This window comes from Cebus imitator, unplaced genomic scaffold (assembly GCF_001604975.1).
Source record: "Cebus imitator isolate Cc_AM_T3 unplaced genomic scaffold, Cebus_imitator-1.0 Scaffold209, whole genome shotgun sequence".
NCBI classification, from domain to species: domain Eukaryota; kingdom Metazoa; phylum Chordata; class Mammalia; order Primates; family Cebidae; genus Cebus; species Cebus imitator.
Window position 1 is genome coordinate 155951 of NW_016107524.1, and position 20007 is coordinate 175957.

General features: G+C 33.2%; 1 protein-coding gene across 31 annotated transcripts in view; it reads left to right on the forward strand.

Annotated features, from left to right (window-relative positions):
* NRXN1 (neurexin 1) overlaps positions 1 to 20007 on the forward strand; it is a 1144745-nt gene that overhangs the window by 103478 nt on the left and 1021260 nt on the right. For 16 of the 31 annotated variants that reach the window (XM_037745696.1, XM_017548537.2, XM_017548549.2 and 13 more), the window contains exons 2-4: positions 4677 to 4694; positions 8032 to 8061; positions 8838 to 8849. The exons of 5 other annotated variants lie outside the window; for them this stretch is intronic. In XM_037745696.1, the coding sequence (XP_037601624.1) occupies positions 4677 to 4694; positions 8032 to 8061; positions 8838 to 8849 (60 nt within the window). Of the gene's footprint in view, positions 1 to 4676; positions 4695 to 8031; positions 8062 to 8837; positions 8850 to 11362; positions 12797 to 20007 lie in introns of those variants that run through there. 10 more of the 31 variants (XM_037745698.1, XM_037745702.1, XM_017548548.2 and 7 more) reach the window with 5 other exon arrangements.

A 20007-nucleotide genomic window follows, 5' to 3' on the forward strand; every position in this document is an offset into this window, starting at 1 on the left:
CTTTAGGCTTTCTTGATTTCCTTCCTCCTTCCCCCTTTCTCTTTTTGTCATCTTTCTTTTTGATAATTGCCATTAACAAGATAGACCATGATGCATTAAATACCACAAACGTCTTTGTAACAAAATATTTTTTGGAGAAATTGTTTTTAGTGTTTCTAGTGTGGTGCCGGGAACATCTATGCTGCTGCAGCTGGTTTAGAGATACTCCTTTTTTTCCTGAGCAGTGAAGAGGGAGAAACACTGGCTGTTGTAGTTGACTCCATATATTCCCTAGCACCAGGATTCTAAGCAGGCTGGGTGGGAGTGTCCTGGAATATTATTTAGGTGAGATTGAGAAAGGAGGTGATGTCCTCTGTTAAAAAGCTTGTTTGAAACTAGCCCAATTTTTGTCCAGGGCCATTTTTTTCCTTCCCTAAGTCTCCATAATGGAACTTTCTGCTTCATTTTTCTCTTTGAACATCCTCTTGGTTCTGGCCAGTATTTCTCTTCCTTCAGCTGACTGCTGCATTAATACAACCTCAAAGATTTTCCCCATTTCCCAGTCCTTGATGCATTCCCAGACTATTGAGGTTTTCTAAAGGCTTTCACTGCTAATACCAAAAGAAGAAACAAAGCTCCATCCTGTGCCACCATGGGAACTAAACTCTGCTATATTGGCATTTGATCTCCAAAATGAGGAGTAACAGGCTTAAGAATTAATGTGACGGGCTCCGGAGGCATGGATAGGCGTTAGCAAACTCCCTGTATGGAGGAAGGAAATAGAATCTTATTCTACATCTCTCTTTCCGCTGCCTGTGACCACTACCAGTTTTGCCGTTATAACCCTACCATGGAGGGCTTGTATCTGGGACAGAAACCACTCGCGGTAGCGGCAGTTTTGATGGAGGAGAGCGGGAGGGAATCAAAGAAAATGAGGAGAGACAGTCACAGGCAGCTGGCAGAGAAGGAAGGAAACCAAAATCAAAAAAAAAAAAAAAAAAAAAAAAAAAAAAAAAAAAAAAAAAAAAAAAAAAAAAAAAAAAAAAAAAAAAAAAAAGCACAAGTGGTGTCAGGAAGCTTCTTTTGGTCATTTTTTAATGTAAGATGTAGTCTATAAATTGACCACTGTCAGTACATTTCGAGAAAGACTTACATATTGCCAAAGTTAAACACTGATTATACAGAAGGGAGATTTTTGTGATATTTTATTCCAACTTTTAAGTTTTCACTGGTCATGATTTTCTCTATACTGAAATATGCGCATTTGTTTTCATATTCATCCCTCTTCTCCTAGAGCCATATACTTATGATTATGTGCAAAGAACACTGGAATGATAAACAAGGTTACTATCCTTGCATTCTTATTAGCTGGGGCCCAATATAAAAATTTTGTGGAGATACTCTTTTACAGTGATTTAAAAACAGGCTGCTGCTTCCTTCTTGTCAGCACACAGCCATTATTCATAGCATGATTGATACTCTGGTGCTTAATTCCCATCTTTGTGAGAGAATCCCATCATATCTGAAAGAAAAATAAAATGTAAAGTATCTTTTTCACAGCTTTATATTCATTATTTTTCCAATCAAAAGAAAACAAGAGTGTGATCTTTATAGGTGGCATGGTCATCGTAGTAAAGTTGATGATTAAGAGACGCACTTCATGTACTCAGCAAGGATTAGGTCACCAGAATTAAGAAGCCAGGGCTTTCTGCAAACCAAGAGAGTTTCTCTAACTTGACAGTGTCCACAGGTAAGGCCGGATGGACTGCTTTTTACCTTACATTAAATCAAAATTTGCTGCTTTACCTGTACACCGTGGCATGCCAAAATTCAGCACCTGTCTTTGTTGTTGCTCAAAAGCAAAGTAGCATTTGTTTGTGTAAGAATCTACAAAGCTAAAGAAAAAGTTGATATGAGGAGATAAACTATTATTTTTGACTCGACATTTATTGTTTAGTTCAGAAATAAAATAGAAAAGGAAGGAGAAAGGAAAAAATACCTGGAGAGTGGTTGTAAATGCTGGAGCCACCACCCGTTATCATCATGTTGAAGTTCTGAAATAATGTAGGGATTTTCTTTAGGTTAATGAGTTTTAAATTACGTAAAGTTAGCAAACGGACACCAGAATAGAATAGAATGGAATAGGAAAGAGGATTTTTATTCTGAGATGATCGAATCTGAAAATATATGCAAAGTCATGGAAAGTCTGTTCCAAGCCAGTTGTCTTCATCATCATCATCATCTTACTTTTAAAATAGTAGTTGATATATCACCCTTTTATTCTAGTAATTTGATTTCTTTTTCTAAATCTAAATCTTCTGAGACACACCACTTTTCTGGACTTAGTCGAGTCAGAATTTGTTGACACATTAAGCATGACTTGGATTTGTATTCAGAAATTCCCATTATTAATCTTGTTCTAATTAAGCATAGGAACTCAGAAAAGTGCTGGAGGTAGAGTAGAATCCATGGCACAGCCTAGGCCTGGGCAGACGGTCATGAAAGGTCATGAAAGTAGAACTCGTTGTCAGGACCGAATCAATGACCTTGAACTCCTTTTATAATACCCTACCTAGTACATTCCTAAAGTTGATGTCAAGCCTGGGCCTATTTCATTTTGTTGGCTTCTTTTCCTTTTCTTCCTTTTATTATATTTATAGGCCACACTTCACCAAAATTTTTACTGAGGCACTGCTACTCACAACCATATTTGCCAGTCTTTTGTTTACAGAAATTAAATAATGCTGCAGTAATTGGCAGACTGTCTTGGCACGTGACTCTCCTCTAAATTCCCTGATTTTTTTTATTTTTTATTTTACACTACATATTAAATAATCTCGTTAAGAAGTAAGCATCTTAAATAGAATATACAATTTCAAAGGGCAGTGAATATAAAGGAAAAGTATATCTTAAACATTACAATCATTTGTATCTTTATATTATTTCTAATATAATGCAATAAAACAAAACTTTAATAATTTGTGCTTGGGTAGTGTCAAAGTCGCCAGTGAAAAGTAACAAATTCAGTCTAATTCCTTATTTAATAGATTGGAAGTCAAAAAACAAACAAAAACAAACTAGAAGTCAGTATCACATACCAAATATATGAAACTTTGTTGTTTCTTTAGAAATAAGCTCTACAAAACCAAGTATTGTGTAAAGATGTTATTACCCACATTTAGCCACTAGCTGTTTTCTATTACATGCTAACACCATATCAGTAAATGTGCCTGATTTTTCAGTATTCAGCTGAAATGTTTTAAACAGAATTGGTGATTTCTAATTCACTGGTAACTTTATCCAATTAAAAAGGTTTAGGTGAAGTTAATGAAATAGTATATTAAGAATTGCTTTTACTTTCAAGTATCTATACTTGCTGTTGTCATGTATGTAAACACTTTTGATCAGATGATGACTTTACAGTTAATAAAAAATAAGGGTAGGACTAGAACGTCAACGTGGGTATACTGTACTATTCAAAAATTTTTGATAAGTACTGAAAACTTGCTCTTGCCCTAGTCCCCTAAGGCAGCTTTCTGTTCCATTTCTCTCCTGGATTGCAGCCCCTGGGTGTCAAATAGCACTTGAATTGTCCAGTAGATGCTAATAATACTTTAAATCTCATGTACTTCAACCCCTCACCTAAATTAGGTATTTCTCCTAATGCTATCACTCTGGGTGCAGCAAACCACCATGGCACGTGTATACCTATGCAACAAACCAGCAGGTCCTGCACACGTATCCCAGAACTGAAAGTATAATAATAAAACCATATCTCATATACTTATATTGATTATTTTAGGAAATACTAATCTGCTTGAATATATTTGTTTACACACACACACACACACACACACACACAGGGAAATATGATTAACAAAATAAATTATGTAAGTATTTTATAGACATAGTAGTATAAGAGAAATTGGACTACGTATTTTCATTGTCTCAAATTCATATATCATAAACAGAAGTTCAAAGTTATTACATCATGATAAACTGCCTAATGGGCAGTTCCCAATGGATTTCTCTTCCACCGATCACTTATTCTACCTAACATTTTAAAAGTAAACATTTTTATAAATTACCATAAACTATTCTCATTTGCAATAAAATATTAATATGGTATTAATTAACCAAATATAGATTTTTGTTGCATAAAGTTATGTTGTATTTATTTAAGGAGAGAAATTGAGGTAGTAGCAATACTAAAAGGCAGTAATGGCATATGGATAATATATTTGGTAGAACCAGAGTATCTTTAAGTGAAATTTCATAGCTATTTCCAATAGACCCTCTAAGATCGAAGTCCAAATCAGTATATGGAAATAGAACCATTTAGAATTGTTAAAAAGAAAACAAAAAAGCTTTTAAAAATAATTGCCTAGAAAGACTACACCAGCAACACGTAAGAACAATAATGTTTGCTTTATAGAGGGTAGTGAAAGATTTTTTAAAAACTCTTTGTACAGGATGTGGCAGGATTATGAAAGTTTGTCTCACTTCCTCTAAATGCTGCCAATGGGAGGGAGCCTGCTCTCCTGTGATTTTGTTTTCCCCCTGAATGATAGTGATGGAGCACTTGCATGATGTGTTTGGTGCCTTGCATGAGGAAGACATGCAAAGGCAAGGTCCAGTCTGCATGCTGCTTAATGAATGTTTTTCCTTTTCTCTCCCTCCTTGTCATGTGCTTTCAGAAGACAACAATGTGGAAGGTGGGTGCTTTCTACCTTATTTTCCAACTCTTATTTGTCCTTTATTTCTTAGTATTAATAGAGTACACCTTGAATTTAGACGGTAAGTTGAACTTCTTTCTGAATATTTGTTGGTTTCTGGATTCTGTATCACTTTTCATACAGAACACATACATTCGCTACCCTGCCATCCCAAGTATATAAAACTTTTTCAAGCTTAACTTCAAACCTTGATGGACTTCAGCATCCCGTATGAACCTTAGGATAGTTATTGCAGTGTTCTGTATGAAAAAAAGATACAATGCTGCTTTTTTATTTTAAAAGACAAAATATTTCTTTGTAGTTTCAGAAGACAGTGCATGAACCTTTTTCTATTTTTTTTATCAAAATGATTTATTCTGTTCTCTTGGAAATATTTATCATTATCCCATTTCAAGTCCATTGGTTTGTTTCAAATTTTTGGATTTATAAAAAGAGTGCAATAAAGTACTGAGTATAAGTAAGAGACATAAATTTAGATTAAATAATAAGCCATTGGCCAGTGGAAATTAAAGCATGAAGCACTTCAATATGATTGCTGGTAAGTATATTTGTAATATTTTGGGTCTGTTCAATAAAATATTTTATTCAAGCTTTTATAAAAATAATCTCTATCAAGTAATTTTGAGGAAGTTGTGTATTTTATATATTTTCCTGTAGAATCCAGCAAATTAAAACATATTTCAACATTCTCATTTTTTAAGAACTGAAATGCATTAGTCAGTGTGCTGCAAAAAAATCTTCAAAGGGTTAACATGCAAAAAGAACTAGGCATAATGAAAGAATGGTGAAAGGGAAGGTTTTTATCAACTTGTATATGTTCTATCAACTTAGATATTCACAGCATTAACAGTTCTTGCATAAGCAATTTACTAATGTATATATGGGAAGACAGCCTTTGTTATATTTTATTTTGATACCATATTTTGAAATATAGTCATTGTGTAAATGTACATTTCTATAGAATTAAGGATTTCTTAGAAATGACTCCCTATCCCAAGTTACAGATAAATAGCCATTGAGGTTACCAAGACTTCATGTCTCTAAAAAAGAACACTTCATGGTAATACAGAGTTGATCAGTAGCATGGATAAATGTGTATTTGTGATTCTTTCCTGGACAGTATTATAATTGCTTAGCTGCTGAACATTTCTGTTAGGTTATTTAAATAAAATAGATTAAAACTTCAAAAGAAATTATAAATTACTATTTTCCAAGTGTTTTATCCATACATGGCTTCTGTTTTTCTATAATATAATTTAATTGCATGTGAGCATACACTTGATAAAAATGATATATGACCCTGCATGCCTAATATCTTTTAAAAACAGTCTCATTTATGTTGTGCATGTCAACTGAGTTTAAAAGTTATTTTTTAAAGGTGTCTTTTCAACTTTTTTGCATTTCCTTAACCATCCTTTAAAATGCTTTTCTTTTCTCTTAAAATCCTATTGCATTCCAAGAGGCTCTCTAATCAGCCTAATTAGCATGAATGCTTCTCTCTTTTCACAGACACTCATCCCGTGCAAAGTTTTGATAAGATTTTCAGAATATAGGCCCATAAACTATTGCAATAAAGTTTATTCAATCATAATTTTAATATTCCTATCTGTAATACGAACTTAACAGTATAGGTAGGAAGTCTAGCGGGAGGAATGTGAGTTCTTTTGGGGTTTGTGAATTTCTATCCTTACTGATGTAGTGTCAAAACCATTAGAAATACCTAATATATTTTCTACAAAGTAGATCTTAGAGATAAGTTCCTCATTTAGTCTATAAAAATTTATAAAATATTATTTGAAAATATCTATAGATATTATTAGATATTATAATATCTATAATATAGATATTATAGAAATATCTATATTCTAATTAGATAAATTAGATAAAAGTTCAAATTAAATGAAAAACATTCATAACCTGGACAAATAAGCTACTATTTTTCAGCATATAAAACACCATGAATTATCAATAGATCATAAGCTGTTGAATCTGCCTATACGAACTTTTTGTTAAAATCACTCAGAAAATAGGCCACAGTTCAGAAGCATCAAACTACTATGTTTAATAACTTTCATATTATATTGTGATTAAATGATTATTTGTAATTATATCTAGCCTACAGAGATGTTTGAATATCCCTAAAATTTTGAGAAAACAACACAGATAATTTAAATACTAATGAAACCAATGTATAATGTTATAGAACTCAAATAATGTTTCAAATATACCAGAAATAGCACTGGGAATTGAAAATACAAATTTATTAAAATTGTTGTATGTATATTATATTTCTCTAACATTTTACCAAATTCTAGAAGTATACATGTATTGAGAGATAGCTTTATTTCTGAACTTAGAATAAAAAATTGGGAGGAATTATGCCTTTCAGTGAAAAGTAACTTCTTGAATAGCAAAATAATTTTTTAAAGAACATTAGTAGTAGTATTTAGAAGAGGAGTGGTCTTCAGTTTGAAGTGAATTGTCAAGCAGGACATGATAAATAATCTAAATAAACAAAGGGATTTCAATGTCCCTTTAAACATCCCTTGATGAAATTACATCTGTAATACGTAGTTAGTATATCTCTAAGTTATACTATAACAGCATTTAATCAATGCTTAGGTTAAATCCCAGATAATTTTGTTTTCCAAGGAAAATTGCTTTAGCATATTTGAAGCTGACCCATTGTTTCTTAAAAACCTTATTCTGTAGTAAATTCTAACTTTACAACTGCATGTCTAATGATCATTTCGTATTTGCACAAGCCTAGTCAGTCGCTACATGTGTCAGACAAGGAGACATTTCTGCATTATCATTTCAGTGTGACTACAGATTTCTTTTTCTTCATTTAATTATAATACTGCTCATTTTTTGATGAGGGGAAAAAGATCAGACCCAGCCCATGATCCAGGTATTCCTTTGGGTTTTAAAAAATGTAATTTCATCACTGAAGAATGACAAGCCCTTTGGGGGCAATGTTCAAAACAGTCTCATCAAAAGGCACAGAGGGCAGATGTAATGTTGAGAGGTTTGGTTGGATTTTGAGTCATGCTCTTGTGCTCTTGGTTGTTCTAACTGATGCATGGAAGAAATACACAGTGCAGCATATGCCAGTGTTTAAAATGCAGTTCTAGAACACTTCGCCCCAAAGCATTCCAACCAGGGGTTGAAAGAATGCTTTTTGATTTGCCTCTATGAAACAGACGTATCTCATAGGAAACGAGATGTCTGTCACTGAACATTTTTGTCACCGTGACAACCCTGCCTTCCCATGCTCCCTTGTTTATTGCTGACTGTGCTCTTGTTTCCCTTCAAGGTCTGGCGCACCTGATGATGGGCGACCAAGGTATGGGCTCTGTTCCTTTTCCACTCTGCTTTCAGTGTTTTCTTGTTCTGTAGCTGCTTTCAAGCCATCACTGCAAAGGATGGGCAAATGCTTGCAAATTATATGGCTGCAAATTAAATACATATCTTTCATTCACATTTTTTCATGTGGTTTTCTCCCCTTTCCTTGTTGGTTTGATTTTGGTTTGTTCCTGTGACTTTTATTTTCCTTCATTTCTTGCATTATAATGTCTGCAAATAAATGAGACATAAGAAATTGTGAATGAAAATTCTTATATATTTGTCAGCATATGCAGTAAAGGTGGTTATGGTAAAGAAAAACCAAGAACCGTCAGAAGTTCTGTCTGAAAGAATATGCTCAGTTTAAACCACTGTATCCAAAATATAAGTCCATTTTTCATCCATGCATGGCAGTTTGAGAACATGCAGACATCTTTGGCTTCTGGCTTCTAGAATGCTGAGTATAGTGTTCCACAGAATCAATACTTTTTCTGCGAACATTTATTGTATGTCTCTCTTTTGTGTAATCTTTAAAAAGTCAGCATGAGCCTTTCAATTTTTTGCATGTACTTGTCTTCAAAAAAAGGCAGAATTCCCAAGATATCCTGATTGCATCTCCATTTGTCTTCAAAATCTCATTTATACTTTCCTGTCTTGTTTAATTTTCAGAGAGTAGTGCCTCTACATATGTTCATAATTCTTATTGTTGTTTTTCTCCTCTTTATCCTCTTTGTCTGGAAACCCTTTCTTCATGGACCCATTTCATCAAATCCATAGGTAAAAGTAAAGGTATTATATTATTTTATTTCTTCTTAATATCATCTGTGAACTACAGTGTGTCTAAGTTATGTAAATGTATTTAGACCTTTTGGCATTGGTAATGGGCACTGGGAGGTAGGTATGTATGTTAATAAATAATTTATAGATTTAAGGTAAGAAAAATTCATCTATCTGTTTGTGTTGTCATCCCTACTGTTTGTTTTTTTCCTCTTTAGAGTGATCTTTTTCTTGTCAGGTGCTCACATGATTAGTATATTTAGAAATTAGCTACAGGTTTTGGGGTCAGTTTTTTCAGTATCATTTAATGGTAGTTAGATAAGTGTAGGAACTGTAAATATATCATCTTCAAACATTCAGCTCTGGAGCACACCTGCCCCAGCCATTCTGTATTGAGTTGTAAGTCTAAGCATGTGTACCACTGAAATGCTACTGCTGTGGGCTCATCACCTTGTTGTCTGCTAGATGTCGTATATGCACATGAACTCTGTAGTAACATAAAAAGGCAATATTAAGAAAGAGAAACAGAGAAGCAAGACATTTCTCTTTATGCATACTAACTTTGTTTTAAGACATTATCAACTAGCTATGCATTCCTGCATTGCTTGGTAAGTCAGGCATGTGTACTCTTTGATAGTGTTCGTACAAAATCCAGACGCATACGTAATTTGCCATTTGAAACCATCCTCATCGTGTTTAATGTTGTCATTAAAAGGAAGTAAGTGATATGCAGCTGCGGCAAACATATAGAATAGTCTTTAAATCAATCATTTTTAACTGTGAATTAATGAATGTTTTTATATAGTTTCTATTTTGTAATTATTATTAGCTTAAATGCAGGAATGTGCTTTATTCTTTCTTATGCTCTCAATGTTAATCTGGTGAATTGGGACCGCAGTTCACAGTTCTACACCTTCATATTTGTGTCATCTAGCAGGAAAACTTTTCTGCTTGAAAAAGCACCTGAAAATGAGCCAGGCAATATCTATGAAATGATATCAATTTTAAATGTGAAAAATAGAGCTTTAGAAGCAAATACTGTTTGACTACTTTGATCCAGCAACATAAGCTATCACAGTTTTTGTTTTGGTTAGCTATTTTCTATGATGTAATTTAATCTCATGTTAAGCCTCTAGCACCTATGCAAGTGATAGTATATATCAATTATTTTAGAAGTTTTGTATACCATTTTGAGGGCTTTCTTAACATTTTTACTTGAGGCCAAAATCTCATCCACTGCCTTCTCTTAAGTGGGCATTTTTCGTCATGTTCTTTAGTATGTGGACGTAGGATGGCATAGAGGGAAGGATATTTATATTTTATCTTACTGGCTGAGTAAATTGTATAAATGTGTTTGTATATATGCTTATATGTATTTGTATGGATACATGTATAAATACACAATTTCTAAGTATATACACTCTTATATTTGTTATCTTGTGAAAAAGTAACTCTTAAACCAATTTCTAATTATACAACCATTTTCCACATGTGGAATAGTTTATGTTTATACTCAGCTGCTATTTGTTTTTGGTGTACTTAATGTTAAATGTCACTTAACTTTATTCAGTTTTACTGTGTCAGTCTTAAATGTTTTCTGTTGGCATGTGTGTCAAACATTATGTTTTAACTTCAGCGGTTTTCATCAGATTTTGTTCCTCAATCAGCACAAAGACACAGAGGACAGGAATTTGATTTTTCCATTGCATTCCTCTTGCATTATTGGGACGAGTATGGTATTTGCTGTTAAAGGTAGAAAGAAGATTTTAAGATGAACTTGAGTATTTTTCTAATCAGAATGGTACCCATTACATATTGGTTAATTAGATGTAGAGAAATGAGAAAGGTGATACAATCATGGCTATGACATGGCATCGACATTCAAAGAGTGTTCATTTAACAAGGAAATGAAATAATGCGGGCAAGTTAGAATACATGACAAAATGGAAGTGGTCTGAGAGAGGTACAAAGTGAAGTGGGAATTCAGAAAAAGGTAAACATAACGTCAATCCAAATCTCTCTTATGTGAATATCCCCACCTTGTGTCATCTGTTGGAGGAATTAAAAAAATCTAGAAATTTTACATTGTAGCTTCTTATATGGAGTTAGATCCTAGTTGTGCATGAAATAGAGGTTAAATCTGGCCAGTTTAAATAACTGATTTATATCGAAAACTTATGTTTTCTAAGTTTTCTCAGTATAATCATGGAGCAGTTTTCTCAACACCACTTTTATCTTGTGGGAGTAGTGAATTCAGGGGATCTGGAATGGACTTCTGTGGATTAATGTCTTTATGAAAAAAAGACTAGGAAAAAAACTAGAAAAACTAGATTCAAGAACATCTTCTGTATGAATTCTTAAATATTTTCTAACTTTTTAAATGTCCAGTGATAAGTGAATATATTTCATTGAAAAATAAGTAACACATGTAAAAAGAATGTTCCTTTTGATAACCTTCTTCATCCTCCTCTCAAGTCCTTTCTCTGGAGGTAAGCACTGGTCTCACTTTTGACGTGTCCTTACAGAGTTGGTGTTGATCCTTCTATACTCCATAACGACTCAGGGTTGGGAAACTGCAAAATCCCTTATCATGTGTTCATGACCAAAACGGCAAAGTCAGCTGGAGATAACGTTAGAGACCACTGCTTTGGGCTGGCAGAATCACAATGAATGAAGCATAACTTTTCTCATTCTTCTCGTAGGCTATAGTGCCTCCTATTTGTAGTCATTCTGTTTCAAACTTTAGAATCGATCTATTACTTGGTGTGTTTTCTACAGTCCCTAAACAAAGATATGTCACCTTTAACTGGATATGGTGAAGAATAAAGTTCCTTTGGATGAATTATAGCCTTCTTTGGGGCAGCTGAACATCTGTTATTCAAAGCCAACCTTACTTTGCTGGCTGTGGGTAGATGGATTCAAATAGTCTTCATGAAATTTGTATCACTTTTTTTTTACTTGAAATTTGTCAATGGTATTGTGGTTAGGATCCTTGGTACTGCTAATTTTATTCTCCTTTCTATTTAGTATTTTGATTTATCTATTTGCCTTGAATGAAGTATGTCTTTTCTCGTGTTTATTCTTATTTCTTTTTCTATGTATGTGTAACTGGTCACTTCATTACAATAACTGCTATGATTGTTTCTTTATATTTTACTTTAATGGCTTGTTGGAGAGAAATGAATGACTATTTAAATTACAAAATGGTCAAAATACATTATACATGAAAATCCAGCCATAATTGCTGGTTAATAGCTCAGGAGCACAAGTTAATAATTATCAGCTAATGCTGGCACTTTGTTTGGAGGCTTGTACTTTACCTTTATAAGTCATCATAATAGTAATTACATATTTGTATATATGATTATACTTAATGTTAACTTTTCCTAGTAGAGTGTAAGCTCTATGTGGGCAGAAAGCTTGTTTTTCTCTTTGACCATTGTATTTCCAGGACATTTTTCTGATTGTATCTTGAATTTGCCATTTTTATGACTTAAGTATATTTGTTTGGGGGCAGCTGAGAGGGGGTGCCTAGAAAAGGTAGAGGTGGAGGAAGACATGGACAAAGTAAGGGGTGAAAAAGGAGGAGAGAATGTCTTCAAATAACGAAAAAGAATTGTACCAAGAGTTTATATGGAATCTCTTTTGTCTCTGTCTCTAAACATTTTGTCTCCCAGCATTCCTCTCCTAAAGCTGCAATATTTCTTTCTAGTAAGGCATAATTCTAATATCACCTTAATACACCTTAGCACATGCACAGCAATGGATCTATGAAGAAAGAAAGTCAATGTATTTTTGAGTTTAAGGGTTTTCAAATTTTTTTAATGTGATTCACTGTCACAGTGACAAATAATAACTTGACAAATTTCATTTTCAAACTTTAACTGTTAATGAGTTAATAGGTACATAAATTTTCCTGAAAATCAGATCTGACATTTTATTATCTTACATGGTTTTTATGTGGTTTATTTTATTTTATTTTATTTTATTTTATTTTTTTAGAGTTTCACTCTTGTTGTCCAGGCTGGAGTGCAATGGTGCGATCTCAGTTCACCGCATCCTCTGCCTCTCGGGTTTTAAGTGTGTTCTTTTTTTTTTTTTTTGACTTCATAGTTTCAACTCTGATGTGCCCTAAGAACTATATTAAAATGAATTTGGATTTTACACTCTCGAAAAGCCAAAATTTAAGTCCTGTCTTGTGAGATCAGCATATTTGATATCTTGCATTTATAAATCCTAAACCATATTTACAAAATAATTGTCCATTTGAAAGAGTCAAATGGACATTTATTCTAATTATCCAGGATTCTCATGTTACTAGAAGAGCAAAATATTACAAGTAGAACTGAAAAGAATATAGTTACGCATTCTGAAAGTCCATAGGCCTTATTCTCTTTGTGTAGTGTAGATCTTAAATTAGTATAATTTTTAAAGATAATCAAGATAGATTTTTCTCAACACTAATTGTTAAATCAAAACAATCGTAAAGTCAAAGCTAATTATAATTGTTAAGACCTGGATACAGCTATTTCACCTTAACTAATTGAGGAGTAATATCTAATATTATGAGCTTTAAAACTTTATTTATATTCTCATACAAAAATATTTTTATTAAACTTAAGATAGATTTGATATTATTAATACTTAGAAAAGAATAAAGCATTTGGTGTTTTGTTTTTTCATACATTTTCTTTCATCTTTGTCTTAGTCCATTTGGGCTACTATATAAAAATACCATAAACTGTGTAGCTTGTAAGTAACAGAAACTTATTTCTCAAACGTCTGAAGGCCGGGAAGTCCAAGACCAAGAGCTGGCACATTCAGTGTCTAATGAGATTTTGCCTCCTGGTTTATAGATCACTCCCTTCTCTTTGTGTCCTTACATGAAAGGGCAAGAGAGCTCTCTGGAGTGTCTTTCATAAGGACAGTAATCCCATTCATAAAGGCTCTGCCCTCGTGACCTAATCAACTCCCAAAAGCTCCATTTCCTAATCCATCATTTTGTGGGTTAGGATTTCAATTTATGAATTCTGGAAAGACACATCATTAAGATCACAGTTTCTATTATTTTATTTTATTTTATTTTTTTAATCCTTTTCAAGTCCTGTGTTGCTATATAGCTAATTTTTCTATGAAGTACCCAACATCCAATTACTAAAATCCTAATGCATATTTGTTTTATACTTTTAAAAATATATTTGGCTGTGATTTCTGATATCTACCTAATTTGGTTATTAAAATGTGATATGTATTTTCTTCTGTATAAATTCTTAAATTGTATTTCCTCATTTGGCTTCATAATAATAAGTCATCTGCTTTGTTCAGAAGAGTTTGTGAATGTTGACAGAACATTACTGTTGAAATGCCTGTGTTTGGTATATATGCAAATTAATAAGTAAGAGTTTTTAAAAGAAATATCTACTGTGTTACCTCTACTCTTGCAATACTGGGTCCCCTTAACTCACAGCCACAGATGGTGGGAAGACCAGAGTTTCACCTTATAAAAGCAGACATTAAAAATCTACTTTTATCTGTAAGGTATACATAGAAGGCTATGTGACTATTTAGAATTAAATGTTTATTTAGCAGTTCATCTCTAGCTTACATGTTCATTAGTTCTGTGTAGAACCAAAAAAAGTTAATTGAAGATCATATACTTATGTATTATTTATTGCTGTGATTTAATCAATCTTGTTATATGTATTACTAATAAAAGTCCCAGCTTGATTGTATTTCTGTAATCCTCCTTCTGTAAGGCAAATCCTCCTTCTGTGTCTTCATACGTTCTTTAAACAATGATAACATTGAAAAACTGATCATCTAAACAAGACTTCTGGTAAACTTGTTGTAGGCTAACATCCTCAGAGAAGAACACAGAAAGGACTTTCCATGGTCTAATAGTTAAAAAAATTAGGTGGTATGAATAAAAACTAGATGCTTTTTACTAAAATCTGTTGCAAATAGCAAAACTTTCAAATTATAACATAACAGAGGTTAAAATTGTGTCTTCTCCAAAATAATGAATTCATCTTATTTATCCATTTGCAAATGTATTTTTGTTAATCTAGATTTGAACAACTGTCATCAACACTTTTAGGCTGCTAGAAGGATATTTCCTAAATTGTGTTGGCCAGTGGTTAAAAAACAGTGTAATTTTCTATAGTGTTTAGCTCTTAAACTAAAGAAATTTGAATCTTTAATTAGAATCATATTGTTTTGGAGCAGAGAAAAATATTAGAGATCATCTAAAAATATAATAATACTGTCACTCTTTGTATTATAAGGCATGAGAGGTGACTCTGCTTATTATCATAGGCAAAACCTTGTAACAACTTTGAACCGAAATAACTTTTGCAACATAGAATAGCCAACCTTAAGGAGACTTCAAAGATTTTCCTTTCGTAAAACACTAGTAATCACAAAACAGAGTTTCATCTTATTTTTACAAAATAAATTTAGTGATAGTATAAAGGAAATGATTCATAGATTTTTATCTAGGATGCCATTGTCTCTAATTTTCAAGATTTTCATTTGAGGGAGTAAAACTACACCTTTTAACTGGGAGCAGGATAATGTGATGGGTAATAGCCCTGGAGTCAGAAGAGCTGGGTTCATATACCTTATTTGTTCTTTAGTGACCTTGAGTAAATAATTCAGCCTCACATATCAAAACCTTATGATCTGTAATACGGACTAATAAAAATACTCAATTACTGAGGGTAATGTTACATGACAAATTGCAAAAGTGCTTAGAAAAGGCTTTTCTTTATTAATGGTGACAATAAGAAAAAGATACCATGTACATTTATATTAAATGAATTTTAAAATGATTGATCTGTAATCTGCCAAATGTTTAACAAAAGCAGTATTACTATCTTAATGTTAATATCTTCTTCCTGTAATACCCTATTATTTAGGATTCTGGCATTGTCTTAGGTTGAAACTAACTATACATCATCATCTGATGATCCATACTACAGAGAACATTTGTACAATAAAAGTATTAAAGATTGATTCTCCTCAATCAAAATTATTTAGATATCTGTTACTCTATACACTTTAACATTCATCTTACATATTATGATGAGGCTGAAAAAGCCTTGCCTCCACTTTGAGCAACCCTAGGAAGTCATTGGTAAAATGCTGCTTTTTAGATGCAAGTTTATTGGTTAAAGGATGCAGGGAAGTAGACATTTTTTCATGGACTGGAGGTACCAATGAGAGGAAACTTTTTTGCAAATTAATGTTTTGCTCCACTAGTGACTTCATAGAGTGATATATATAGTTGAGACAGCTACCACCTAGTTATCTGAAGGCCAGATTTTCAAGGAAAAGCTAAGTAGATATTTTTCTGAGATGTCTGTGTTGGAAAATTAACGTATAATTACCTTGAAATACTTAAATAATTGGCTAATACCCACACATATTTCAAAATTTTGCTAAATATGTTAAGGAGACTTACAGCTGACCACTCTACTTAATACTGCAATTTAGCTCTCTCCTGAACCTCCATACCATGATCTAGTTTCTCTTCCATAGAAATTACTATCTTTTAATATACTTTTTAAAAATTCTTACTTATTTTGTTCATTTGTCTTCCTTTCACCAGAGGAAGGAATCTGGTGAAGGCAGAAATCTCTACCCTGCCCTGATATGTCTCAAGGGTCCTTAGAACAGTGACTGGCACAAGTAGGTACTCAATAAATTCTTGTTTAATGATCTAATGATTGATTGGCTGAACAAGTTTGTCAAGTTACCTTTGAGTTTTACTTTGAATATTTTTTCTGCTTTCTCATAGTACACTGATTTTTAAATTTCTTTTTCCTTTTTGCTCCAAGGTAAATCTTTCTATGAGGGATAAACAAAATCGAAGAAAATAAAATTTTTCTCATTTTATTGTGGGTCAGTCAGTCTCAGATTTGACACTTTGTAATCTTTCTCATTCCCTGTCCAATGCAAGAGGCCTCTGGAAATTTTGGAAAGGATTTAAAAACCACTTTCACAACCACTCGTGGTCAAAGCTTTCCTTTAACATTTTTCTGATTGTCTCAGTTGTAAGGAAATATTTCTTTAAAAAAGGGACAGTAATTAATATTTGCATGTCTCTGTGTCTATACAAGTTACAGGAAGAGGATCCTGGAAGTTTGGCTTCTGAATATCATGATTCATTGTGACGTTTTCAGGCAGGATCTTTTGGCAATTTATGATGGAAAGTTTCATAAAAATGAAGTAGATCTTCCTATACTTTATGGTCATGCAGCTTATCTTTCACTAACATAAATTTAACCTGATTCATTCTTCTCAGTTCATGAAGTAGATGTAAACACCCAAAAGGCCTTTGACTTTTTCTCAGCACATAGATGCATTGTTGTATGTCCAAGCAGGTGACTTATCAGTGAGTCCAGGTCCACAGCCAGCATTTCTAAGCCACAGAACCTGTGCTGAAGAACTACAGTGGTAGGAAATCTTTGAATTAAAAAGCTGCAACAGTACTACAGTGCCTGAGGCCATATTTTGCTTAAAATGTGTGTCCTATTACTTAGCCTTTTGAAAAGAGACTGAGAGATAAAGGGTTTCATTCAATCTTAGTCATAATTACCAAGGAGATTCCGCTTTATGTGGTGTAAAGCCCCAGCTTTTCAGAATGGATTATTTCATGGTTTTTGACATTAAGAAATATAGCCACATGGATAATAATAGCTACCATTTTCAGGATGTGTTCTTTTGTATTCATATTATATTTACTTATATAAATGCCTGTTGCCTAAACTGCATTTCTCCCTTTCTGTTTGGCTTGTTTGCTGGGTACCTATGACCCCATGACAGTCCATTCAGAATAGGAGCAGCTGAAGTAATTTCCATTAATAATATGTTTACTTTCAAACAAATGAAGTGCAGGGATATTCACAAAACTATGAACTGAGACTAATGTTTTCTTTCATGTGAAAAAATATTCTTTCATTGCATAACCCAGATATGTTCTATACAGTTAGACTACTGAGACAATGAAAAAGATGATTCAGGAAATTAGAACAACTTATGCTTTATAAGGAATTTGAAAGCAGTATTTTATTCTTTGGCTTGAGTTACCTGAGCAACTGACTCAGTTTTCACTTTGATTTTCTGGACTTGGCATTAGAGAGTTTGTAGACATTTGGAGAAAATTAAATTACTCCATTTAAGGAAACAATCAAATTTAGACTGGGTTAAACTGCTGTTAGAGGGATAAAAATCCCTAAATTGTCCAATTGTAATTCCAGTTCACAGGGTAATCCTAGTTCACAAGCTAACCCTAGGGTTTCATAGATTGCTAGTAGCAAAATCTGCCAAAAATCTTCTAAACTCAGTGAAGAGATATGTTTGATGCTATGCTGACCTAAAAGAATGATGTGATGGCTTTTAACAACTGTCTTTGCAGTGTTTAATGTTTAAATAAAACAATACCTTGTCTGGCAGAAATCAGCAGAAATGCATTTTGAATTGTTTTCTCAGCAGTGTGGTTGGATTTCCACTGACCCATTAGTACTTTGGGTGACCAGTGGCATTCTTTACCATAGGACTGGCTGAAGTTAAGTCTTAAAGAACAGTTGGATTTGCACTGACCAATGATGTGCAAGAAGAGGGAAGCTGATTGATCCCAAAGAAAGCCAACATCTAGACTGACGAATGTGAGGACTCTTTGGTTTGGCATTTGCCCTCATTATTTATAGTACTAATGCCAGTGATTAGGTTAGGTCCCATTTGTTGTTGGTGGTGGTTTTTTTTTTTTAAACTACCTCAAGCATGTTATTCCCTCAGTAGAAGAGGACCACTTTTTAATCAAGCCTGTTCAATAGCTCACTTCCCGGTCAGAACATCTGAACAGTTGCTCAAACATCAATACAAATGTTGAGGTCATTATGATTGTTCTGATATAGTAGTTCTCAGAGGGACTGGCCGGAGCAGTTACTCTCACACGTTTCACACACATTAAAACATACTTGTCTAGTGTCCCATATCATCAATTCTCTGTTTAAGAAAAGATAAATCAGTTACAATTATGTGGGACTTTCAAATGCGGTTGTCTTGATTTATTGCAACAGGACAGGACCACTGAGAGATTTATCTTTGGCAAGGGGATTATTTTTGGTGCCTTCTTAAATCACATGGAATACGTAACCATCTGTGTATAGAGCTTCCCTAGATTCTGAAGTTGAAGAACTCCCACAGTCACCTGGGATACATTTTCTAAAATACAGGTTTTTCAAGGAATTTAACAGAGTATTTTATTTACTAAGTCATGGCAGATTGGCATCCTGTACTTTAAAACAGATCACTCCTTCCCCCAGAAGATCTAAATCCCAATCACTTTGTGACTAGTGTTATCATCTCATTGAATTGGCCTTTGCCCTGCAAAAGCTGAGGACTTAATCTTCATGGTGATGAGGATTTTTGTTTTTTCCTTGCAGTGACATGTACAACTTGATAATTCACCTCATATTGCTTCTGCATTGAAAGTCTTTTTTTTTTGATAATAAAAAGAAAATTAACTTGTTTTAAAAGAAGTTGGCCCACTATGAAAGGACTGAGGAAAGAAATGTAGTTATTCAATTAGACCTACACTTCATCCCTGAAACTAAGTTGTAGGTTTTCACATTAGTGGTGATGTCACTGAGCTCTTTCAAATCTTCTTGTAAAAGCCATTAATATTTTCATTGTGTAGAGTTCAGACTATTTTGTGCTTTTACAAAAAGACAAAACAAAAATTGAATATGTGGCAACTTTTAAACTTATTTTTGTAATGTCTACCCTATGGACACTGTGTAACACATTTTAGGATCATTCTTAATAATATATCATGTAAAAAGGATCCAAAGAAAGAGCTAAACAGCAAATGCTGAACTCACATTTAACATTTGCCACTAATATATCTTGATGCAATGGAAAAGGTTGATGATAATCACCCATTTTTTTGGAAATTGTGGAGAAAGAAGCATTAAATAAAACAGGAATATGTTGTATCTAGAAAGTTCAGGCTTTATGGTGTAGGTCTACTAAAAAGTAATAGACAATTTTCTTATTAGACATTCAGAAATGGCAGATTTAGGTACAGAATTTATATGGAAATTTAGGTATAGAAATTATATGGAAATATATGGTCAGATTTTTTTTTAATCTACAAAAGGAAGTA